This window comes from Manis javanica, chromosome 12 (assembly GCF_040802235.1).
Source record: "Manis javanica isolate MJ-LG chromosome 12, MJ_LKY, whole genome shotgun sequence".
Classification (NCBI taxonomy): domain Eukaryota; kingdom Metazoa; phylum Chordata; class Mammalia; order Pholidota; family Manidae; genus Manis; species Manis javanica.
Genome location: NC_133167.1, coordinates 71515611 through 71542620, shown reverse-complemented (window position 1 = coordinate 71542620; position 27010 = coordinate 71515611). Strand labels below are relative to the sequence as shown.

Below are 27010 nucleotides of genomic sequence, written 5' to 3'. Positions count from 1 at the left end.
GTTCTGTTCCTTCAGTTTTTCCTTTGTTCCTATACTCCTCAGATGAGTGAAATCATTTGGTATTTCTTTTTCTCTGCTTGGCTTATTTCACTGAGCATAATACTCTCCAGCTCCATCCATGTTGCTGCAAATGGTTGGATTTTTCCACTTCTTATGGCTGAGTAGTATGCCATTGTGTATATGTACCACATCTTCTTTATCCATTCATCTACCGATGGACATTTAGGTTGCTTCCAATTCTTGGCTATTGTAAATAGTGCTGCGATAAACATAGGGGTGCATCTGTCTTTCTTAAACTTGATTGCTGCGTTCTTAGGGTAAATTCCTAGGAGTGGAATTCCTGGGTCAAATGGTAGGTCTGTTTTGAGCATTTTGATGAACCTCCATACTGCTTTCCACAATGGTTGAACTAATTTACATTCCCACCAGCAGTGTAGGAGGGTTCCCCTTTCTCCACAGCCTCGCCAACATTTGCTGTTGTTTGTCTTTTGGATGGCAGCTATCCTTACTGGTGTGAGGGGATACCTCATTGTAGTTTTAATTTGCATTTCTCTGATAATTAGCGATGTGGAGCATCTTTTCATGTGTCTCTTGGCCATCTGTATTTCTTTTTTAGAGAACTGTCTGTTCAGTTCCTCTGCCCATTTTTTAATTGGGTTATTTGTTTTTTGTTTGTTGAGGCATGTGAGCTCTTTATATATTCTGGACGTCAAGCCTTTATCGGATCTGTCATTTTCAAATATATTCTCCCATACTGTAGGGTTCCTTTTTGTTCTATTGATGGTGTCTTTTGCTGAACAGAAGCTTTTCAGCTTAATGTAGTCCCACTTGCTCATTTTTGCTGTTGTTTTCCTTGCCCGGGGAGATATGTTCAAGAAGAGGTCACTCATGTTTATGTCTAAGAGGTTTTTGCCTTTGTTTTTTTCCAAGAGTTTAATGGTTTCATGACTTACATTCAGGTCTTTGATCCATTTTGAGTTTACCTTTGTATATGGGGTTAGACAATGGTCCAGTTTCATTCTCCTACATGTAGCTGTCCAGTTTTGCCAGCACCATCTGTTGAAGAAGCTGTCGTTTTGCCATTGTATGTCCATGGCTCCTTTATCAAATATTAATTGACCATATATGTTTGGGTTAATTTCTGGAGTCTCTAATCTGTTCCACTGGTTTGTGGCTCTGTTCTTGTGCCAGTACCAAATTGTCTTGATTACTGTGGCTTTGTAATAGCGCTTGAAGTTGGGGAGTGAGATCCCCCCTACTTTATTCTTCTTTTTCAGGATTGCTTTGGCTATTTGGGGTCTTTGGTGTTTCCATATGAATTTTTGAATTATTTGTTCCAATTCATTGAAGAATGTTGCTGGTAATTTGAGAAGGATTGCATCAAATCTGTATATTGCTTTGGGCAGGATGGCCATTTTGATGATATTAATTCTTCCTAGCCATGAGCATGGGATGAGTTTCCATTTATTAGTGTCCCCTTTAATTTCTCTTCAGAGTGACTTGTAGTTTTCAGAGTATAAGTCTTTCACTTCTTTGGTTAGGTTTATTCCTAGGTATTTTATTCTTTTTGATGCAATGGTGAATGGAATTGTTTTCCTGATTTCTCTTTCTATTGATTCATTGTTAGTGTATAGGAAAGCTACAGATATCTGTGTGTTAATTTTGTATCCTGCAACTTTGCTGTATTCCGATATCAGTCCTAGTAGTTTGGAATGGAGTCTTTAGGATTTTTTATGTACAGTATCATATCATCTGCAAATAGTGACAGTTTAACTTCTTCTTCACCAATCTGGATTCCTTGTATTTCTTTGTTTTGTCTGATTGCCATGGCTAGGACCTCCAGTACTATGTTAAATAACAGTGGGGAGAGTGGGCATCCCTGTCTGGTTCCCGATCTCAGAGGAAATGCTTTCAGCTTCTCGCTGTTCAGTATAATGCTGGCTGTGGGTTTATCATATATGGCCTTTATTATGTTGAGGTACTTGCCCTCTATTCCCGTTTTGCTGAGAGTTTTTATCATGAATGGATGTTGAATTTTGTCAAATGCTTTTTCAGCATCTATGGAGATGATCGTGTGGTTTTTGTCTTTCTTTTTGTTGATGTGGTGGATGATGTTGATGGATTTTCGAATGTTGTACCATCCTTGCATCCCTGGGATGAACCCCACTTGGTCATGGTGTATGATCCTTTTGATATACTGTTGAATTCTGTTTGCTAATATTTTATTGAGTATTTTTGCATCTACATTCATCAGGGATATTGGTCTGTAATTTTCTTTTTTGGTGGGGTCTTTGCCTGGTTTTGGTATTAGGGTGATGTTGGCTTCATAGAATGAATTTGGGAGTATTCCCTCTTCTTCTATTTTTTGGAACACTTTAAGGAGAATGGGTATTATGTCTTCTCTGTGTGTCTGATAAAATTCCGAGGTAAATCCGTCCGGCCCCGGGGTTTTGTTCTTGGGTAGTTTTTTGATTACTGTTTCAATTTCTTTGCTTGTAATTGGTTTGTTTAACTTTTGTGTTTCTTCCTTGGTCAGTCTTGGAAGGTTGTATTTTTCTAGGAAGTTGTCCATTTCTTCTAGGTTTTCCAGCTTGTTGGCATATAGGTTTTCATAGTAGTCTTTAATAATTCTTTGTATTTCTGTGGAGTCTGTCGTGATTTTTCCATTCTCATTTCTGATTATGTTGATTTGTGTTGACTCTCTTTTTCTCTTAATAAGTTGGGCTAGAGGCTTATCTATTTTGTTTATTTTCTCAAAGAACCAGCTCTTGGTTTCGTTGATTTTTGCTATTGTTTTATTCTTCTCAATTTTGTTTATTTCTTCTCTGATCTTTATTATGTCCCTCCTTCTGCTGACTTTAGGCCTCATTTGTTCTTCTTTTTCCAGTTTTAATAATTGTGATGTTAGACTATTCATTTGGGATTGTTCTTCCTTCTTCAAGTGTGCCTGGATTGCTATATACTTTCCTCTTAAGACTGCTTTCGCTGCATCCCACAGAAGTTGGGGCTTAGTGTTGTTGTTGTCATTTGTTTCTATATATTCCTTGATCTCTATTTTGATTTGTTCATTGATCCATTGATTATTTAGTAGCATGTTGTTAAGCCTCCATGTGTTTGTGAGCCTTTTTGTTTTCTTTGTAGAATTTATTTCTACTTTCATACCTTTGTAGTCTGAAAAATTGGTTGGTAGAATTTCAATATTGTGGAATTTACTGAGGCTCTTTTTGTGAGCTAGTATGTGGTCTATTCTGGAGAATGTTCCATGTGCACTTGAGAAGAATGTATATCCTGTTGCTTTTGGATGTAAAGTTCTATAGATGTCTATTAGGTCCATCTGTTCTAGTGTGTTGTTCAGTGCCTGTGTGTCTTTACTTATTTTCTGCCCGGTGGATCTATCCTTTGGGGTGAGTGGTGTGTTGAAGTCTCCTAAAATGAATGCATTGTAGTCTATTTTCCTCTTTAGTTCTGTTAGTATTTGCTTCACATATGCTGGTGCTCCTGTATTGGGTGCATATATATTTAGAATGGTTATATCCTCTTGTTGGACTGAGCCCTTTATCATTATGTAGTATCCTTCTTTATCTCTTGTTACTTTCTTTGTTTTGAAGTCTATTTTGTCTGATATTAGTACTGCAACCCCTGCTTTCTTCTCACTGTTGTTTGCCTGAAATATGTTTTTCCATCCCTTGACTTTTAGTCTGTGCTTATCTTTGGGTTTAAGGTGAGTTTCTTGTAAGCAGCATATAGATGGGTCTTGCTTTTTTATCCATTCTATTACTCTCTGTCTTTTGATTGGTGCATTAAGTCCATTTACATTTAGGGTGACTATTGAGAGATATGTACTTTTTGCCATTGCAGGCTTTATATTCGTGGTTACCAAAGGTTCAAGGTTAGCTTCTTTAGTATCTTACTGCCTAACTTAGCTCGCTTATTGAGCTGTTATATACACTGTCTGGAGATTCTTTTCTTCTCTCCCTTCTTATTCCTCCTCCTCCATTCTTCATATGTTATGTGTTTTGTTCTGTGCTCTTTTTAGGGGTGCTCCCATCTAGAGCAGTACCTGTAGGATGCCCTGTAGAGGTGGTTTGTGGGAAGCAAATTCCCTCAGCTTTTGCTTGTCTGGGAATTGTTTAATCCCGCCATCATATTTAAATGATAGTTGTGCTGGATACAGTATCCTTGGTTCAAGGCCCTTCTGTTTCATTGCATTAAGTATATCATGCCATTCTCTTCTGCCCTGTAGGGTTTCTGTCAAGAAGTCTGATGTTAGCCTGATGGGTTTTTCTTTATAGGTGACCTTTTTCTCTCTAGCTGCCTTTAAAACTCTTTCCTTGTCCTTGATCCTTGCCATTTTAATTACTATGTGTCTTGGAGTTTTTCTCCTTGGATCCTTTCTTTTGGGGGTTCTGTGTAATTCCATGGTCTGTTCGATTATTTCCTCCCCCAGTTTGGGAAGGTTTTCAGCAATTATTTCTTCAAAGAGACTTTCTATCCCTTTTCCTCTTTCTTCTTCTGGTATCCCTATAATACGGATATTATTCCTTTTGGCTTGGTCACATAGTTCTCTTAGTGTTGTTTCATTCCTCGAGATCCTTTTATCTCTCTCTATGTCAGCTTGTATACGTTCCTGTTCTCTGGCTTCTATTCCTTCAATGGCCTCTTGCATCTTATCTATTCTGCTTATAAATCCTTCCAGGGATTGTTTCACTTCTGTGATCTCCTTCCTGACATCTGTGATCTCCCTCCTGACTTCATCCCACTGCTCTTGCATTTTTCTCTGCATCTCATCCCATTGCTGTTGTATTTTTCTCTGCATCTCTGTCAGCATGTTCATGATTTTTATTTTGAATTCTTTTTCAGGAGGGCTGGTTAGGTCTGTCTCCCTCTCAGGGGTTGTCTCTGTGATCTTTGTCTGCGTGTAGTTTTGTCTTTTAATGGTGATAGAGATAGTTTGCAGAGCTGGTACAAGTTACCGCTGGAAGAGCTTCCCTTCTTGTTGGTTTGTGGCCTTCCTCTCCTGGGATAATAGCGACCTCTAGTGGCTTATGCTTGTCAGCTGTGCGCAGACAGGGCTTCTGCTACCTGCCCGTTTGCTATGGAGTTTATCTCTGCTGTTGCTGTGGGCGTGGCCTGGCTGGGGCTGCTCCTCCAAAATGGTGGAGCCCCATTTGGAGGGGGAGCAGCCGGGAGGCTATTTATCTCCGTAAGGGGCCTCTGTGCTCCCTGCTGCCCAGGGGGTTAGAGTGCCCAGAGATCCCCAGATTTCCTGCCTCTGGTCTAAGTGACCTGTCCTGCCCCTTTAAGACTTCCAAAAAGCACTCTCAAAACCAAAACAACAACAGCAAGAATGAGAGAGGGAACAGAAAAAAAAAAAAAGAAAAAAGGAAAAAACACGCGATATTTTTTTGTCCTCAGGTGCCGGTTCCAGGCACCCACTCACTGGTCGTGCTGCCCTGCCTCCCTAGCAGCAGGGTCCCTGTCCCTTCAAGGCTTCCAAAAAGCACCCGCCCACTGGTCCCGCAGGGAAATATGTGCGATATTCTTTGTCCTCAGGCGCCGGACCCAGGCACTCGCTCACCAGTCCCGCCGCCCTGCCTCCCTAGCACCGAGGTCCCTGTCCCTTTAAGACTTCCAAAAAGCACTCGCCAAAAAGAGAAAGAAAAAGAGGAAAAACCCGCATTCCTCCGTCCTCAGGTGCCGGTGTCAGGCACCTGCCCACTGGTCCCACAGGGAAAAACGCACGATATTCTTTGTCCTCAGGCGCCCGTCCCAGGCACCCGCTCACCAGTCCTGCTGCTCTGCCTCCCTAGCACCAGGGTCCCTGTCCCTTTAAGGCTTCCAAAAAGTCCTCGCCAAAAAGAAAAAAAAAAGGGGGAGGGGGAATACGCAATTTCCTCCGTCCTCAGGCGCCGGTCTCAGGCACCCGCCCACCAGTCCCGCAGGTTAAAACGCGGGATATTCTTTGTCCTCAGGCGCCGGTCCCAGGCACCCGCTCACCAGTCCCGCCACCCTGCCTCCCTAGCGCTGGGGTCCCTGTCCCTTTAAGGCTTCCGAAAAGCACTCGCCAAAAAGAGAAAAAAAAAGGGGAAAAACGCGCGATTTCCTCCGTCCTCAAGTGCCGGTCTCAGGCACCCGCCCACCGGTCCCACAGGGAAAAACGCGGGATATTCTTTGTCCTCAGGCGCCCGTCCCAGGCACCCGCTCACCAGTCCCGCCGCCCTGCCTCCCTAGCACCGGGGTCCCTGTCCCTTTAAGGCTTCCAAAAGGCACCCGCCAAAAAGAAAAAAAAAAAAGGGGAAAAACGCACGATTTCCTCCGTCCTCAGGTGCGGGTCTCAGGCACCCACCCACTGGTCCCGCAGGGAAAAACGCGGGATATTCTTTGTCCTCAGGCGCCGGTCGCAGGCACCCGCTCACCAGTCCCTCCACCCTGCCTCCTTAGCAACGGGGTCCCTGTCCCTTTAAGGCTTCCAAAAAGCACTCGCCAAAAAAAAAAAAAAATACCGCTCTGGTTCCTTTCCACCCGCCGGTAGACGGGGGGAGGGGCGCTCGGGTCCCGCCTGGCTGGGGCTTGTATCTTACCCCCTTCGCAAGGCGCTGGTTTCTTGCAGGTGTGGATGTGGTCTGGATGTTGTCCTGTGTCCTGTGGTCTCTATTTTAGGAAGATTTTTCTTTGTTATATTTTCATAGCTCTATATGTTTTTGGGAGGAAATTTCCACTGCTTTACTCACGCCGCCATCTTGGCTCCCTCCTGTATTCACTTTTTATGTCACTTTATTCATCATCTTTAAAACTTGATTAGTTTTAAAATGTCTTCAGTTTATACAGACCTCTAGAGGTGCCAATACAGTTGACATTAGCCACACATTTAAGTTAATTAAAGTTTAAAAATATGGTAGCTACATTTCAAGTATCCAGTAGTCCACACGTGGCTAGTAGTTACCGTATTGGACAGCATGGGTATGGAACGTTTCGTTATCTTTCGAAGTTCTATTAAACAGCACTGTTCTTAAGAACAGTGTTTGAGAAAATATCACTTGGGGACAGGCTTTGTTTTTGTTTATTAGGCCTTAGGATTTTGAAGTTAAAAAGTTAGCTTTGGGCTATTTACCCTAATGAAAGGAGCTTTGTCATTTACTATCTATAAATTGAGTTTGTCAAGTTCACACGCACCCTAATCTTTTATTAGTCTCTTTGGCTCTGTATACATCAGTTATACTAGGCTGAGGGATATTTGGAACTGCAAAATCTGTAAATGTGTGTTTTATATTGTTAATGCCTACAATCTTTTAAGCCTTAATGCTTAATATTGTTTCCTTAACAAAAGAATGAGATTAATGACTATGTGGAATTTCAGTTGATTGACTGGGATTATGAAGTTGAAAATTCCACTCCTAATGAGCCTCCTAGTCCTAGCAGAAATCTTTGCCCGGTTTTCAAGTTATCAAAACTTCAACTCTCCTTTAGACTCTAAGCCCTTAAAGTCAGGTCTGTTAGTTGCTTCATGGAATACAGTCTACACACTTGTCAAATAACTACGCTGGATGAGCCACTGCTTTATGTGGTTTGCTAATTCATTTATGGTCGCCCATTATGATTGTACTTACTTAGATTATGAGCCCCTTGAAAGTACAAACAGGGCTTTGTATTTAAAATTTCTGTAATTTTAGAAATTAAGAACTGAACAAGACTTTAGGGATAATTATGTCAAGTATTTTCTTTTTACAAATGTAGAACCATGACTATCACAGTTGGAAAACTAGGTCTAGAGAACCTGGACAGCTTCTATTGAGCTATCTCCTTAACTAGTTGATGGTTAAATTTAATCTGGAGGAAGTTCTAAGCACTACTTGTTGGTTAAAGCTACTGTATTTTATGTGTATAAACTATGTCATCGTAGAACAAAGTTATTTATAACTCCTGATTTCAACACACGATATTTCCTGTTTGTTTCTTATGACACATTCTTGGGGGCAGATTGTGTGCTATTTTTGGAGATACAGCATTTTGATCTAGAAAAGGCATGTTTGGTTTTAGACTAGAATAGATTGGTTTTTCAGATGAAATAAATGTTCAGGACGCATTTATAGTAGTAACTTACATAATGTGCTATAGGATTGGAGTGCCCGTTTATAGAAACTAATGGTCCTGACTTGTTTCTATGAGCTATGAACTCTGATCTCTACTTTTATATTCCAGTTACAGTTTTGGTTTCAGTATTACTGTTTTGTAAACACACAGATACACACGCATGGAAATGCTAAAAGCCACAAACTTTCCTGTGTACCTGAACTGTGTCTTATAGTTATTGGCAGAGTGTACATTAGGTATTATAAGGCAGTTATTCTTGACAGGATACTTTGGCTTCTCAGAAATACTGATATATTTCTGTAGTATCGTATGCCTGTAGTTGGTTGGCATGGACCAGTCCAGCTCAGGCTTTTTTGTAGAATACTTGTTGTTTCCCATGGGGTTAGAATATCACTCCCCTGGCTTCACCACGCCCCTCACTCCCCAGAGCTGAAATCAATTTCAGAAGGGAGTCTTTGCTTGTGAATCAAGACTTTAATTACAGGCTTGCTTCTTTCCAAAGGCAGTTTCCTTTTCTGCAATTCTTTGGGTGGAGTGCATCCTTGGTGTGTGGTGTGTATGTGTGTGCAGCATTTGGATCTGTGTTGCACATTGGCTTTCTAGACATCCTTTGTATAGTAACAGCATGTGCGGAGGGGCTGGCAGCCTGTAAAACAGTTTTTCTCCTCTTCTCCCTCCTCTCAACCCCACTCTCTCCCTAGATCTGGTGACATTACATAGATAAATGTGCTAGCTAGGAAAACAGCAGAAGGAATTGAATGTCTGCCAAAAATTTGCAGCATGAGACCAAGCTGGCTGCTTCAGCCTCGCTTTCCTGATCTCTTATTGTGTGTGTGCAGTCTGCACTTGTCAGGGCTTTCCTTGCTGAACATTACGTCATATGTTCTCCACCCTCATTACACTGTCTTTTCTTTTGAAAAGCTACTGTCCTCAGGCTTCAGACTTGTTAAACACTTAAGGCTTTATTTATACTGTTATGGAGGTAATATTGAAGACGGTCATGTTTAAGTCTGAAAGAGAGACTTTAATGTGATGTGGTATGGCCTCAGGGTATGGGTGTGTTCACGTGCATATGTGTTTCTGGGCAATATTAGGGTAGTGTAGAGAAGATAAAGGTATTGATTACTACCTGAAATTACTACATTGCTTTAAATACATCTTCCTTTTCTTCAGGAAGAGGGATATTTTCTCAAAGGATTTAGGAGACAGCTTAGACTGGTCTGCACTGCAAATACAGAAGTGATTTCATTTATTTACTGTCTATTGAATGAAAGAACATAGTATGAGATCTTGAAACTTAGGTTTCTTATTTTCAAGACTGTTAACCCAGTTGAGTATCTCGATTGTGCAGAGTGTCACAGTGATTTTAGAGAAAAAAATTAGCTTTATTCTTTTCCACAGTTTGGTGAAACCCATGTCTAAGACAATAGTTTTAACTATTCACTAAAGCTTTCTAGAGTCCTTTAGAAAAATAAGATGAGGTCCTACTTTTCTTCTGGGTCTTCTAGGCTTATTATAGTTAGGAAAGCATTGTTTTGAAGAGATTCATTTGGATGCCTTTAACTATATAGTATTTTCAATGCATTTGTTCCTTACCATGTGCTACCTTGTATTGTATTTTTAATAAATATGTTCTGTTTTTACAACTTGATTCTAAGACCCAGCAGCAAGGAACTAGTTTTGTTACCTATTGTGTCTTAAGCATCTAATGCAGTGTCCTTCTATATAATAGATAGTGTGGATAATGTATGTGGAGAGAACATGGAGGACGAGAACATGTGAGGTGATTTCACTAGCTGACTGGCTTGCTTAGCCAGGGCTCCCATAAAAGAATACCATAGACTGGGTGGCTTAAAAAATTGAAATTTCTTCTGTCACAGTTCTGGAGGCTGATAGTCCAGATCAAGGTGCCAGCAGGGTGGGTTTCTCCTGAGGCATCTCTCTTTGTCTTGCCTATGGCTGCTTTTTTGCTGACTCACATGACCTTTTCTCTGGGCATGCTCATCTCTGATGTCTCATCCTCCTCTGAAACATACGGGTCCTATAGGATTAGGGCCCCACCCTTGTTACCTCACTTAAGCTTAATTACTTCTTAAATGCTGTATGTCCAAACACAGTCAGATTGAGGGTTAGGGCTTCAGTATATGAATTTTGTTGGCATGTAGTTCAGTCCATAATACTGACCTGATGACAGACAGATATATACCATGTTATCAGAAGTTATTAAGCTATTAGATAACATATCATTAATACACAGTCAGGAAAACAAACCACAAGAGAAGGTGGTATAGGGAATTGATAAAGAAGAAGTTGGTGAACTGAAAAGGCAAACTGGAAACACTGAAGTGACACAGAGGTAATAACTTGGTGAAGTAACTATTTCCCCCAGGGCCAAGAGATTTGGATTCTTAGAACCTAGAAGCTTGGAGAGGGGCAGCCCTAGGAAGCTGGGGTTCAGACTTCTGAGGCTGGCTCACTGCCTGGATCCATTTAAGTGCTTAGAGAGGGCCGCACCCAGTTGGGATGCAGACCTCTCAGGAGGGTTCATTGTGCTGGCTGCTGGTATTTGTGAGGGAGTGTGGTGGGCCAATCTGAGAGCTGGGGAGCTGTGTCCAAGAAGGGGAGGACCATTGCACTGGCAGGAACAGGAACCCAAGAGGAAGGAGCAGTGCAGTCTGTATCGTCACCTTTCAGTTGCCCCCAGCCTTCCCGGTTGGCTGAGCACAAATGGAAAGGCAGCTGAGAGGAGAAATGCCTTCTTAAAGGGCTCACTTGGAACTGAGAGACAACAGCTTCATAGCTGGCACAGAGCTTATTGGCGGGCGTACAGCCTCTCTAAAATTCAGTTTGGCAGTATGTTAAAAATCTTAGAAATGTGTGCACCTTTGACCCATCAATTCCAGTTCCAGAAATGTATACTAAGGAAATAATCCAAAAAGTGGGCACAGATGTATGTACAGTGATGTTTGATTACAGTATTGAATATGATACAAAATTATCAAATTGCATACAAATTGTACAGAATGATACAAAGTTTCAAAAGTATGAAATGTTCACCAATATGGCATTGGTTAAATTGTTTTACAATATGTAGTGAAATGTTGCTATCAGAAAGGTGATGGAATTTGGGTTTATTGATGTGGAAATAAATCTAATGAAAAAGCAGATTCTTTACTATATATGGTATGGATCCATTTATGTGTTTTGTTTTTTAAGAAGGTTGTATGTATAGGAAAAACTGAGAACAGTATGCATGAAAGAAACGGCACAATGCCAGGTTGAAGAGTGTAGGCTCTGGAGCCAGACTGCCTGCGGTTTGTATCCAGGCTCTGCCACTTTTTATGACCTTGAGTAAATTAATCTTTCTGGGGATCTGTTTTTTCATCTGGAAAATGTTGGTAATAGTACCTGCCCCATAGGGTGGTTGTTAGGGCTGAAGTGTTACCTGTAAAGTATATAGAAAGTGCTCAAGTGCTCAGTGAATGGTTTAGGTAATATTGCAGGGGAGGAGGAGAAACATTAGGAGAGAATTTTACTGTCTGTCTTTTCTTCTTCTATAATCTGATGTTAAAAATGAGAATATCATGATTTTATCATTAGGGTAAACAAACAGTAAAGCTTTTCTATTAAAGCTAAAAGCGATGAAGCTGACAAAAATGTGCTAAGTTCTTTGCTTACTTCTGGAAGTCCAAAACTCCAGAGTGCCCTTAGGTAGAAAACATTTCCCACTGTAGCCTAGATGCAGCTGACAAAATCCATATTCCTTGTGGGGAAATTTCATTCTTTTTCAGGATCTCTGCAAATACTCAAGGACTTGTATTATGATGCTTCTGACTAGGTTTCTGAGACCTCCAGCTTACTTTTGCCTCGACTCCTTGGGTGGGTTCTCTTCAGTCTGCACTGCTCAGAAAGAAACTTAGCCCCCTCCCTTTTTTATTACTAAAAAATTACTCACCCCTGTTTTTCATGTGGACTGCAAGTTTCAAGATTTTTATTGTAGTATAGAAACAATTTAGAACTGTTACATAGTTCTTAAAAGTCCTTTGACCACCCACCCTCTAGGAAGTTACCACTAACCACTTCTTTCTCAATATTCCAACTAGCACTGACTTCTTGGTTTTATGAGGCAGAACAATTTTGCCTTATTTGATTACAGAGATACTGATGCGCTGTGCTAAAACAAAAGGTCTTATTACTCTTTTACTTACATTTAGGAACCTGGCTGTAGCTTCTACATTTTTGTTTTTCTTTCTCACTCCTTAATCATTCTCTGAGATTGAGAAAAAGGAGGAAAAGATTGATTTGTTACTGCTATGAATAATGCTGCTCTTTGAAGAAGGCAGGGGAACCTCTGGTCAGTTTTAGTTTTAAATACATACATTTAAATCTTGCCGCACCATATTATTAGTAAATAGTATCACTGTTTACCAATAATGGAAACTCAACATTTCCTCAACAGCCTTTCAAATAATTATTTTATATATAGGTTATTTACTTGAGTGACTGAGTGAGAGCCATTTAGAGTATGGAACTTAGAGTCAGAATGTTTACCTGAATAATTTTGGTCACTTTATTAGTCATGTATAGCCTCTGACAGTGATTTTTATTTTTGTTAAGATGAGTCTATAATGTTTTTTGAAAATCTCTTCCATGTCCAAACACATGATTCTGAGAGTAGCAGAACATGATACAACCTATCAGATATGTATTAGTTATTATTTTTGGTAGGTTTTGAGGAAAATAATGTTATTTGCCAGTTTGTTCAAGTGTTACTTATTTTAGACTTTAGTTTGGCCAGAATAAATGCCCACAATTGCAATCTCTTAAAAATGAGGTAGTCTCTAATGAACATGAAAGTATTGCTGAATATCTTGCTCCTTCTAAACCACTACTTACATATGGTTTTAGCATAGAAAATATTCTTGCTAATGATTTTGTACTCCAGTAATACTAAATAGTTTTTTAAATTGGCTAATGGGCAGTGTGGTAAATATGTATGTACAAAAAAGACTTTAAAAAAACCTAAATGGGATCATGTATGTCATACATAGAAAAATAGTCCAAAAAAGTTCTAATCACCTTGCCTTTTTTGGGATATTAAAACAAAATCTTACCCTGCCTTAAAAAGTGGCAGGGTCACTTAACAAAGATAAGCTTTGAAAGACAGGTACAGTTTTGGAAAGGGGTATAGAAACCTGGCATTTGTTAGGTGCTTCTTATGTTTGATTACATTCCCTTAACTTTATCCCATTTAATCTTTGCAGTATCTTGAAAGGTAGGTATGTTGTACCATTTTACACCAAGGAAGTTAAGTAATTTGGGAAGAGTGATGCCATAGTGACAGAACCCAGTCTGTCTGTAAGCTTTGCTGGGCTGCTTCAAGACAGGGATACAGAGGACTTTGAGGGATGGGTTGAAAAAACCTAGAGGAAGAGCATGAAATATGATCTCTGAATACAAGTGAGTAGATAGGGAGTAGAGAAAGACAGTAGGAGAAAAGTAGTTTAGTAGTAGTAGTATATGGTACAAGGAATTGAATTAACAGCCTGTAAGACTTGGCAGTTGGGATATGTTGTGTAAGTTTTGAGCCAAGAGAGTAACAAGATTAAAAAAGATAGTATTTCAGGGGGATTAAACTGATGGCAATGTGCAGAAAAAAATCAAAGGCTAGAGGGAGTCAGTCCATGTAGAAAATGGCATATAGTGCTTTGACTGACTTAGGGAAGAGCCATAGGTATGTAAAAGGAACTAAAATAGGAAGAGAAGGACTATGAAGGAAAGGAGAGGCAGCAATAACTTGGCAGCATAATGTTCGGGTGAATGAGGAAATGATATGTACCACTGACAGGCAGCAAGTGGAGCTTTTGGGTAATTTAGGAATATGTGAAAGGTAACTTCTTTACAGTTTCTTAGTGTAGAATATAAATGCAGCAGATAGGCATATTATCATTTTTTATGTCACCTCTGATTAGGAAATAGAAAATTGTTACAGTATTTTGGCCGATTGCTTTATTATTTAAATTTACACTCATCTTAATACACAGCAGAAGTATAATTTGAAATTTGTAATTTCTGATCCGATTATATCATTAACTTCCATTTTTCACCAATAATCTTGTTTTGTGTCTGATTGTAGAATTCATTAAATAAATTCATCATAATAAAAATGAATTCAATTTAGTACCCTATTAAGGCTTCATAATGGCTAATGGGTTTATGTTGGGACTGATTAAAATTATACAAGGTTACCTTATTGTAGACTATAAATAATGGAAAATTGACTCCTTCCCAAGCCATTCATATTGGTTGTTTAATATTTTTTGTGACTGTATGCTTTTGAGGAAAAGATTATCCTAAAAAAAAAGTTTAATAAGCAGCCAGAGAGTATTTGATAGTATATAGGGTGCTGAAGAATTTAAAGAGATTAAACCCCATCCAAGTACAGCTCCCCTGAAGATTATTTAATCTGGGAGAAGAAGGCTTTGATTAAAGAACTGGTAGACCTCTCTGGAGCTAAGCATGATTTTGTTGTATGTTAATTTCAGTAAATCTTATTTAGCACATATTCTGTGCAAGGCTCTTAAGAGGTGAATTAAGAGATCTAGGTGATTTCTGCTTACCTAGGACTGCCCTTCTGGAAAAGATGAAGAAAACTTGAAGTCTCAGCAGTGGGAAGGATTTGGGAAGGCCATGAGTTCATCCAGGGCCATGAGTAGTGAAGGAATGAAGAACTGAGTAGAAGTGAGGGGAGGGCTTCCTGACTGGGAGAAAACAGGTATATCTTAGAATGTTCAGCTTTCTGGCAAAGTATGGGTGCCTTTCAATAAAGTGTTAGTGTCCTAAAGTGAACTCCCAGTGCCAGTTTGTTTCCTTATAGTATTGGAAATAACTAATTGTGCAAAGATTCTCTCAAGAAGCTTATTTACTTTTGAAACTTTTGGTATGTAAGTGGATAATGTGAATAGTTAATTGGTTTCTAATTCTGTGTGGATTTTGTTTTGTATTTATCTGACATTTATAGTGCTTTGAAAAGGCATACTGTTTTTTTTATCTTCTCAGGTTTTTATGTTAATATTTTTATGTGATATTAATAATGCTTACCAAACAGTGATCTTGGCCAGACTTCTTAGCTTTGGATAGTATTTTGAAAGCCTAGCAACATGTTTTTTCCTTGTGAAAAACAAGTCACTGAGCATCATTTTGGCTTCCTTCACTATACCATATCTAAGAATAGTTCAGTTTTCCACTTTTCTAGGCTAAGACTTTCCTCCCCTCTATCCCTTGGGTGTTTATTTGTTATGTAAAATAGAGCTGTGTTTTTGGCTTAATTACACGTAACAAAGTACTTCAGCAGTGGGTATTATTAACTAAAAAATGATATCTCAGCCGAAAATTGTTTCAGGTTGTACAAAATAAATATCCATTGAATAAAGTTAATTTGCAGTTAAATTTGCTTTACTTGATTATAATTGTGTGAGAAGAAAAGGTCAGGATAAGCAGATACCATGGAATACCACTAGAAGAATTTGAAGAGGGTAGGTGAGGCTGTAACTTGAAAAAAGGTAAGAAAGTGCAGTGAGGTGGGTGGATTTGAGAGGAGTTGCTTTGCAGTGGTTCATGCAGAGTGAACTGGATCAGAGCAGAGTGGTCAGAAAGAGGTTTCAGTTTCAGGCCGAGCAGTGCTTCACTGGCAGATGTTAATGCTTGGACTTGACTTTTAAGAACACTGTTAAGGTGTAAGGGTGAGCTGTTTTTATGTAATTGGATTAAAAGTTACCCAGCTTCAATATGGTACAGTGAGAATTAGATGGCTAACATTTAAATTCAGTGGCCATTAGTGTTAGTAGTAATTTAAAATTTTTTCATTTTTAGGGGTGTTAAAACTCTATTCCTAATTACTGTACTCACGATTAACATAATAAGGGGCTCCACAGGCACAATTAAAAGACAGGTTTCAAGGTGAGGACAAATCCTCACTGCATGAGCTTTTGATCTGTTAAGTCATGTGACTTGTGAGAATATGAAAATTCTGTAACACTTAGTTTTTTTCATTTTTTTTATGGTGGTATGATTTACATAAAATTACCATTTTAAGCATTTTTTTAATGTATAATTTAGTGTCATTTAAGTACATTCACATTGTTTTGAAACCATCCCTATCCTTTTCCAGAACTTTCTCATTGTCTCGAAGTCTGTGCTCCTCTCAGTTCTGATCATTTCTGTTCTACTTGCTGTCTGTATGAATTTTAAGCACTTTAGGAATCTCATATAAGTAGAATCATACAATATTTGTCCTTTTGTGGTATACCACTTAAATTTTTAAAAAAGGAGTTGCAATAATTAGAATTGAACATAGGTTTTAATGTTTTTGTAATACTTTACAGATATTTTTAAGTCTCAGAAAATTATTTGATCATTATTGCTTAGTGCATGTTTAAATATTTTAGGGAGTCGTATATGAATTACGTACTTCATACAGTTAATATTGCCTATGCTAACTTATTTTAGTAATTCCCAGTTGCCAATAAAACTTGAGAAAATCTGTAGTTTTTAAGAAATCCCACATCTTTATAGCCTGATGGCTTATGATACGATCTTTTAGAGGTTTCTGTAGTCATATCTTAAGTTTACAAGTGCAGTTTTTTTCCTTGAAAATTCTAGTGACCATAAATTCTAAAATTCACCATTCAGTTTAGTTTATAATTACATAGAACAAAACAGATTTTTGACTGTCAGTGTTTAAGAAAGAGACAACATAAAGGTGGATTTGAGTTCCTCAGAAGATTAGAAAATGGAGACAATAAGTTCACAACAACTTTAAAAAATTAAAGACAAGTCTTGGGGGAAAAATTAAAATTGAACTTTAAGATGGGAGTATCTCAGATGATGTATCCGAACATTTAGAAAATGTCATGACTTTTCAGATATTCTAAATTATTGTGTCTAAAAATTCTTTTCTTTCATTGTTTAAGCCTCATGTAGCAGAGATCATTGGGCAAAATTTTTCCTGTCCTTGTTTCTAAAAGTTATTTCTAAAAGCTTAAGTCAGAATGCCACTCAACTGGCTGGCTACTTGTTCTGGAACATCTACTCTGTAATCACCTCAATACTGCCATCTGGTGATTATTGTGGAAATGTCAGTGTGGTGCTTCAGGCAGCCTAGAGCCCCAGATGACACACGGTGCACGGTGCACCAAGTACCTCCTGCCACAAGCCTCCCCTTACTTTTGAGCAATTGAATGGAAGTGCGTTGCTGTGGCAGAAATCTTAGTTATTGAGGCCATGAAATTACTTTGTAAGATTCCTTTGTAAACAGTAGAATATATATATATTACCAAGATTATTTTTGAACTGTACATAGCCTTATCAGGCTCATAGCACTCGTTCTTTCTAACATTCTGTTTTTCTTATTTCTACTTTTACAGGGTAATTTAATTAATGTATTCAACAGCTCTTATTAACTGCTAGGCACTGTTATTAGTATTAGAAATATACTCCTAAACAGATAGAAAATAGAACCTTTATAGAGTTCACATGTAATGGGGGACAGACAAATCAGACACACACACAATATGTTAATTAGTAGAAGGGTTAAGAAGGAAAGCACAAAACAAGGAAGGGGGATATAAATTACTGTGCCTGGAGAGTTGTTTGACATGTTAGATGGGATGGTCAAAGAAAACCTTATTGAGAAGGTGACTTTTGAGCAGAGATCTGAAGGATGTTAGAGAAAAGCATTGTAGGGAGGAGGAAAGCAGATGCAAAAGCCCTGTGACTGGAATGTCTGACTTGTAAGGAAAACTCAGGCAAGGAAGCTGCAGTAGGATGTAAGAGGGAGAGAGCAATAGGAGATGAAGTCAGTGAGGTAATTGTGTGCGCGTTTGTGGGCATTTAATCCGAGGTGGAAGCCGCTGGACTGAATGGAGGGCTTGGGACAGCTGAATGACATACCCTGATGTATTACCTTTAGTAGGTCCACTTTCTGGGTGCTGTGCCTAATGATATGTAAAGTTATTTGCTATAAACTTTTCTTCTTCTTTATTAACTGTAGAAACAGGTTTACTTTATGCAGATATGAGAACAATAAGCTATAAGACTAAGCTTGGACGGGTCTCAAAATAGTGATGATATGGTATATTGCCTGTCTTTACACAGATTTTAAGAAATCATATTTATGGGTTTTCAGTTCTTCTTATTTTATCTTTGTGATACAAGGTAACTGAAATCAGCTTGTAGAAATTTACTTGGAAAATGTTGCAAATTTCTCTTCACTCTCCTAAAACCACTCCTGCACATTTCAGGTTCAAATCTTATAGTGAACACAGTGAGGTGTTTTAGCTCTTTCTCACTGATTTTCATACTCATTAATATTCCGGGAATGAGAATGATCTGGAGCTGTAAGTTTTAATGCTGTTAAAATGTAATTAGGCATATTCTAAAACAAATCACACTGTTATTGATTAGCAGGGCTATTTGATTAACAAAGAAAACTTCATAGATTATGTTGTGACCTAGATGATTTACTTAAAACACTTTTTTAGCTTGTTTCTCATCAGTTAAAATGACTAAAATCTCAAAGTACTATTATTCTTTTCCTAAAGCACTTAGAAATACTCTGAAATTTTCAATCGATTAAAATACCACGATCTTTGTCAGTAATAGTATTTCTCTGTGGATTCAGTTTTGTTTTGGTGGCTGAAAAATTTATCATTCTTTATGCTTGATCCTGTGATGCCAAAGACTAACCATCTTTAATGCAAAGTGTGCAGGTTAAGGACATTACAGCTGCACTGCCATGTGTTACTGAAAACTCTCGATATAATTGTAGTCTGTTAGGACTAGTGCCTTTATTTGACCTAATAAATTGCCCTTCAGCCTGTCTTATTTTCACACCATAAGCATCAATACTGTTTAAACTTCAGCTGTTGTCATTAGGAATAATTAATTCATGTAGTGAGTAGGCAAGGTCTAAGGCTCTGTCATTTGATAAGTACCAGAATAATTGAGTTAAACTGACTGTCTACACGGCTTGAAGGAACCAGGCTGCCAGTTTGTCTAAATCACTACCCTTTCCCTAACTTTAATGATTAGATTCAAGCGACCTCAGTTATTTTGCTTTGGGATAGACAAAATCTAGGAATATGAAGCATTGATCATATATATAAAAATATTGACATACAGGAACATAGGAACAGTTCTGTTAAGGATTTCCTAGGTATGATTTTAAATGCCATTTCCTGCCATCAGGAACTTTACTGTCTAGTTCTAGGTGAGAAGGACACATAATTGAAGATACTTGTCTACCATAGTTTTAATTTTTTAAGACTCCATTTCCTATGCTGAAGGATAACAGCAATTTGTTTTTAGACTTTTGTCTTTATCCTTCTATGTTTGCTCCCTTAAGTATGATCTAATCCGTCCCTCAGGAGTAGTAGCAGATTAACCAAGCACTTTGCTTTACCAGTACCATTTAGTTATGGTACTGCGTTTCAATTATGATATTGCCCCTCTCTTATTGTAATGTAGACCTCTCCATTTCCTCTGTGATTGCAGGTTGCACAGGATTCTTTTTCCTTTTTCAGCCTGCTGGCTGAAGTAACACAGTGTACTTTATATGTGAAAATGGTACCGTTGGTCTGCCAGTAGGTCATTACAGTGAATTGTGTCCATGTCCTCCTAATAAACTGCTTCTCCATATTCTTACCCCATCTTAAAGAGGGAGGGGTAGGGAGAGAGCCATGAAGAAGAGTTGACACATTCCCTGATCTTCACTGCCTCTAAGTAGATGATTGTTCCTTCATTGAACAAGTAGTTCTGGCATGAAGCGCTTCCCGTCTACCACTACCCACAATCTCTGCTCTCTTTGGTGGGGAGCTGTCATTGACCAATATTCTTTTCTTTAAAACGTCAGTCATTTTTCCACAACTTTCTTGTGTTGGGCTCAGTCATCATTTTTGCTGCTTAAACACATTTATATGATTCTTCTGAAAAATTGTCTTCAGTTTTGCTCTCTTCTACAGTTAACTAGAACATGGACTGAATGGAAGTGGGGCTTTGCCTTCTTCACTGCTATACCCTCAGGTGTCTAGAGCAGTGTTTACTAAGGATTGAAGAACCCATCTTGAACTTTTTACTTAGGAAATCACAAACTCTAAAGTTCCTCTGCCGGCCATAATCTTCAGTCCTCCTACTTGTCCAGTTTTCCACTTCTGCTGAACCTTTATTCCCATGCCATCAGGACCCTGTGGCACCTTAGCTCCTTACATTTCCTATCTGTCAGCTCCCTTCTCCTTGTGCTCAGTGGCAGCTTTGTGACCACCCCTTAGAAGTATTTGCATTTGCATCCTAGTGGGCCTCACCCTTTGGGTTATTTTGTCAATCTATAGCTATTTGATTTTGTCACTTCATAGCATCAGAGCTGTTAAGGAAAATTGTGTAACCATTTTGATTGGAAATACTATGAGTTTCTTATCAGCTTCGTGATAGGAAATCACTAACTGATTTCCTGTTGCCTTCCACTGAGGCTTCCAGACCTTTTCTGCTCTCCGCAAATGCCAAGACTCATACTTGTCTACTTCTCTTTAAGCCACTGACATTGCCATCTATTTTAGTGAAAAGATAAGGTACCATTTTGTGGGAGCTCCATCAACTTTTCTCTCCTGAATTTTGAGTTTGTTCTCTATGTTAATACAAGTTTTTTTCTGATTCTTTTCTTGCCTGAGAAATGTGTGTTCACTTTCCATTTTGATAGGAGGGTGTTTTCATTAGCTCTGTTCTTAGACCCAGCTAGGCTCACCTTAGTTTTCTTACTCAGATGTCACCTTCATGTGCTTTATCTTGCCAACCCCTGACCCAGTTTTAGCAGGTGATTTTATTTCCTATTTTCCAGAAAGAAACGAGGCTTTCAGAAGTGAGGGCCTTTGATTTTTCTGCCTTTGCAGTACCCCACTGACAATATGCACCTGCACCATTCTATACTACCAGTCCCTTTACCCATGCTTTAAAATCCATCCTCTTTTCTAAACCAGTGTTATCCAGTAGTACTTTCTGTAATGGTATAATATTTGTGTTGTATGATAGTATGATAGCCACTAGCTACATGTGACTATTGAGCATTTGCAATATAGCTAGTGTGACTGAGGAATTAAATTTGTTTTATTTTAAATCTAAATAGTCACATGTTACTACCTACTATATTGAATAGTCCAGCTTCTCTAAACCTTCCTATATAGTATATTCCTGTTTCTTGAATCTCTTGACCATGTGTGTCTTTAATTCCACATTTAAATAGGTTTAGTCTTTCTCATCTTAAATGCCTATAACACTTCAAACCCTCTGCCATTTCTTTTTAGTATGTCCTGTCTGCTCTCTGTCCCATCATGTCACTGGTTGGTTCTTCTGACTTTAGTTCTTTTGTCACCTCTGGAATGCTTTCACTCTGTGAGATCTCCAGTGATTGCTCAGCTGTAGAATCCAGTAGATACTTTATCTTCCCAACACTGCTTATTGATTGCTCTCTGCTTCTTGAAATTCTTGTGTCATCGTTTCTCTTAGTTCTGTTTTCTCTCAGACTGGTCTTTTCTGGCCTCCTTTTTTTCCCTCTGATGCTTCTAAATGTTGATATTCCTGTCTCTCAGACTTCATCTCACTTCTCCACTCTTTTTCTACCCATTCCATTCACCATCTCACTGGGTGCTGTCAGTTACCACCTGCACGGTGATGTCTTTTAAATCTCTCTCTAGCCTGTTTTCTCCTTTTTTCTAAGTTCTAGACTCCAGTGTCCAAATCACCACTGGTATTTCTTTCAGAATATTCGAAGAGTACCAGAGTCCTACTCTGTTTCACTATTTTTAATCTAACTCCCTAATTAAAATATACACACATAAGGTGCACAGATTGTAAGTATATCCCTTAATTATTATATACCTAACATCCATGAAAGCACCACCGAGGTCAAGAAAAAAAACCCAGAACCTCAAAAGTCCCTTTCCAATTCACTACCTCTTCCTTTCTCCTCAAAGGTAACTACCATCTGGGCTTAAAACAGTACAAAACTGTTTTTGAACTTTACGTAAATAAAACAATACAGTATGTATTCTTTTGTGTCTGTTCTTTCATTCAGTATTGTTTGTGATATGTGATATTCATCCATATTAAACTGTAATTTGTTTATTTTCATTGCTGTTCAATATTCTGTATGGATACAGTGCAATCTGTTTATCAGTGCAGCCATTGCTAGTTATTTGGGTATTTCTCTTTGAGTAAATTTTGTTTTTTTTTAGTAAAGCTGCCCTGATCATTTTTGTGTATGTAAAACACATACTGTATATGTGTTTTACTGTATATGTGTTTATGTACTTCATTTGGGTATATAGCTGGGAGTAGAAGTGCTAGATCATAATCTAGGCCTGTATTCCATTTTAGTAGATAAGGTCAAATGGTTTTCAGAGTGATTTTGTCAGTTTATATTCTTGTCAGTAGTGTAAGAGTGTTTCTGGTGTTCGACTTTACTTACTGTTGCCAGTCTTCATAATTTTAGCCATTCTTGAAGATCTTCCTTGATGGTGATGGGTCTGAGCATCTTTCCTTAGCCATTTATTTATATGCCACTTGTAGACATTTATATATATTAATTCACGTATTTTCTGTTGAGAAATGCCTGTTGAAGTTTTTTACCTGCTTTTCTATTGAGCTGTCTATCTTTTCCTGATTGACATGTAAGAGTTCTTTACAGATTCTGGATATGAGTCATTTGTTAGTTAAGTATGTTGTGACTGTCTCCCTGTAGGGGCTACAGCATAAAGCTCAAGCCTCATGGCCTTGCGTCTGTCTTCTTTCTAGGCCTTCTTTAGAGCTTACTTGAAGTTTCTACTCCGGGATGAAGTCTTTCCTTTATTCCCTGGTTCTTGAAAGGATGTGTTCATCTGTACCCCAACCATAATTATTAAGACAAGTTCCAGCTGTTCACCTCTCATTTAATCTCTTGGCTGATGGTAGTACCAGTGCTTGCATAGGACATTTCTTTATTGATGTACCATCCAACTTCCTCACTAGTCTATTTCCTTTTCAGACTCTTTTCTTGATAGTTACTTAAATACTGTGATTCTGACCTTAGCTCTCTTCTTTCCACTTATTCTCCATGGGCAAATTCATCAACTCTGATGACATTAATGCCACTTTGGATGTATGTGACTTAGGGAGTTTTACCTGCAGACCAACCTTTCTCTTGACCTCCAGACTCCTGTATCATAATGTCCGTGGGCATTGCTACATAAATGTTCTATAGGCATTGTAAGCTAAATAAATTCTGATTCTGTATTTTCTTTGAACACCCCCATCAGGTGGGCCTGCCTGTCAAATACTCTCAGAAGAACTTTAGTCTGTGATGTTTTTCTTTCCCCAACACCCTTTTCCCTACTTGATCACTTCTTCCTTTGTTTCCTATTGTAATCTTTTTATCATTGTACCTATAAACGTTTTATATGTTCTCCACAGTAGACTTGAAGGCATCTTGAGGGCTTTATATGGCCATCCTGCACTATGCTTAGCATGCATAGCTGAGAGGTAACTGAGAGCGCCCCAACTAAACACATCTAAAATTCATCATCTCTTCGCTTTCCTCCTAGTTTTCTTCTTCAAAATGACTTCCTTTTACAGTTGATGGGGTCACCATCTTTTCAGTTAAATTAGTCATGTTTAACTCATTTGCTTTTCTGTTGCTTCCACAAAGGTTGGTTTTTAAGTCCATAGCTATTTTCTGTATTCCAATTCCTTAGCTTTGGTTCATGTTCTTACCTTGTCTTCAATAGACTATTGCAATCACGGTTCATATGTTCTACCTGTGATCATCTCTTGCATCAGTAACCTTCCATTGTTCTCTTTTCCTACAGGATAAAGTCCATCTGTTTTTTTAAAATAGTTTTCCACCATTTTATTTTTATTTTTTTATTGAAGTATAGTTGCTATACAATCTTATATTGGTTTCAAGTATACAACACAGTGGTTCAACAGTTACCACGTTATTAAATCCTCACCCCCACTAGTACAGTTACTATCAGTCAACATAGGAAGATATTACAGAGTCATTGTCTATATTTTCCATGCTGCACTACCATCCCCGTGACCAACTTATATTATGATTGAGAATTTTTCTACCCCTTTATCCCTCACCCTCCCCACCCAACCACCCCATCCCTAAAGTCTTATTTGTAAGACATTCAGTGGCAATCTTCACAAACTCATCTAGCCTCCACCTCAGTTCATCTCATTTATACTATCTGTGTTGCCCATTTGTCTCCACCCTCAGGGGATGGGCAGTGCTGTAGGTTTAAATCTGCTGTTGACAGTGATTTTTAGTTGTCTTTGGGTAAGCTTCTTAAGATTCCGTAACATAGTACTGGCACTTATGGCATGTTTTATTCCTTTTTCAACCCTTCCTCTCTAAACCACAATCAGAGTTTATTTTTCCCACTTATATAGAGCACTTAGTATAGGTCTCTTACAGCACTTAATATCTTCTGTCTTGTGTGATGCCTATTTGTATACATCTTACTACTCTTCTCCACATGCCTTTTAAGGGCTGATACTGTGATTTCCTACACTTAATTCAGTTGAAATTTCAATCTTAGTGAAGATTTGCCTTGTTTAATCCATACTATGCCTAACATTTAGTTTCTAAGTGACCATCATGATTGGGAAATGATTTTTTGCACAGAAGTTATCAGTATCAGGATTAGTTATAAAGGCCTGGCCAAAAAAAAGCAGGCTTTGGCAAAGCTCATCTCCTTTGTTGGAAATTCACGAGAATGGTACAATTGTCCTAAAGTTACATTCAACTCTGGTAGGAATTAAAAACTGTAATTTTAATGTCTTAATAGCAATAAATAAAAGTACTAGTACCTGAGTGAAGTGTGTTTTTCTTTACAGCCAGTTGCTGAACCAATCCCCATCTGTAGTTTCTGTCTTGGTACAAAAGAACAAAACCGAGAAAAGAAGCCAGAGGAACTCATCTCCTGTGCTGACTGTGGCAACAGTGGTATGTGATCCCCTTTATTCCTTCTAACACTGCTTTAGGCAAGAGGGAAGTAGGTGTAATTGGGTTTGTATCCTTTATCCTGATCTAAGTAATATTTTAGGTTGATTCCGGTTTTAGATAACTGAGATGAGCTTCTAGACGAGGGGGGTATTTAAGTGTACAGTTAAAGTGTTTTATTCCGTTAATTTAAATCATGTTTTAGTTTAGGTGGTTTTTTTTTTTATAAAAAACTTTCCAGACTTTTTTCTCGTTTATCTTTATATTTCACTATCAAACATCTGTGCAAATCACAGCAATCAGTTTGAAGTTATTGCTGGTTTTTTAAAATAATCACTACTTATCTTTCTTGATTTATGCCTCAGGCTTCATGAATAGAACCAGGATGATAACAGATCTGTTTTTCCTGATAGAAACTTACATGTGTCACATCGGAAAATAGACTGTTGCAATTTAGTGAGCTGTATGAAATTCTGGGCTTTAAAAAAGACTTGCAAAGACTCTCCTAATTTGGCAATTCCAGAGATATTCTTGGTCTACATTTTAAGAATCTACAAGGTTTTGTAAGAGGACTTTAATAAACCAGCATTATCTTTGATCATTGGCTTAATTTTCAGTGTTTCTGTGAATAACAGTCAGGATTTAGTCCAGAAACCAGAAAACACATTAGATACTTCAGAGGGGAAGGAAATTTTTTAAAATTTACTTTATTTATTATTATTATTTTTATTTTGTTATCATTAATCTACAATTACATGAAGAACATTATGTTTACTAGGGTCCCCCCTTCACCAAGTCCCTCCTACAAACCCCATTACAGTCACTGTCCATCAGCGTAGTAAGATGCTGTAGATCACTACTTGTCTTCTCTGTGTTGCACAGCCCTCCCCATTCCCCCCGCCACCCCCCCCACACACACACTATACATGCTAATTTTAATATGCCCTTTCTTTTTTCCCGCCTTTTTCCCTCCCATGATCCTCAGTCCCTTTCCCTTTGGTACCTGTTAGAGTCCATGCTTGGATTCTGTGATTCTGGTGCTGTTTTGTTCCTTCAGTTTTTCCTTGTTCTTATACTCAACATATGAGTGAAATCATTTGGTACTTGTCTTTCTCCGCCTGGCTTATTTCACTGAGCATAATACCCTCTAGCTCCATCCATGTTGTTGCAAATGGTAGGATTTGTTTTCTTCTTATGGCTGAATAATATTCCATTATGTATATGTACCACATCTTCTTTATCCATTCATCTACTGATGGACACCTAGGTTGCTTCCATTTCTTGGCTATTGTAAATAGTGCTGCGATAAACATAGGGGTGCATCTGTCTTTTTCTAACTAGGCTGCTGCATTCCTAGGGTAAATTCCTAGAAGTGGGATTCCTGGGGCAAATGGTATGTCTATTTCGAGCATTTGAGGAACCTCCATACTGCTTTCCACACTGGTTGAACTAGTTTACATTCCCACCAGCAGTGTAGGAGGGTTCCCCTTTCTCCATAGCTTTGCCAACATTTGTTGTTGTTTGTCTTTTGGATGGTAGCCATCCTTACTGGTATGAGGTGATATCTCATTGTGGTTTTAATTTGCATTTCTCTGATAACTAGCAATGTGGAGCATCTTTTCATCTTTTCATGTGTCTGTTGGCCATCTGAATTTCTTCTTTGGAGAACTGTCTGCTCAGCGCCTCTGCCCATTTTTTTTTAATTTTTGGTATCATTAATCTACAATTACAGAAAGAACATTATGTTTACTAGGTTCCCTCCTTTACCAAGTCCCCCCCATATACTCCTTCACAGTCACTGTCAATCTGCATAGTAAGATGCTGTAAAATCACTACTCGTCTTCTCTGTGTTGCGCAGCCCTCCCCATGCCCCAAACGCACTATACA

The 27010-nt window shown here is 38.5% G+C and overlaps 1 protein-coding gene across 1 annotated transcript in view; it reads left to right on the top strand.

Moving 5' to 3' along the window:
- Positions 1-27010, top strand: part of KAT6A (lysine acetyltransferase 6A) — a 160889-nt gene that overhangs the window by 56994 nt on the left and 76885 nt on the right. Inside the window, exon 3 of the mRNA XM_037005290.2 lies at positions 25018-25126. Within this exon, the coding sequence (XP_036861185.2) occupies positions 25018-25126 (109 nt within the window). The remainder of the gene's footprint in view (positions 1-25017; positions 25127-27010) is intronic.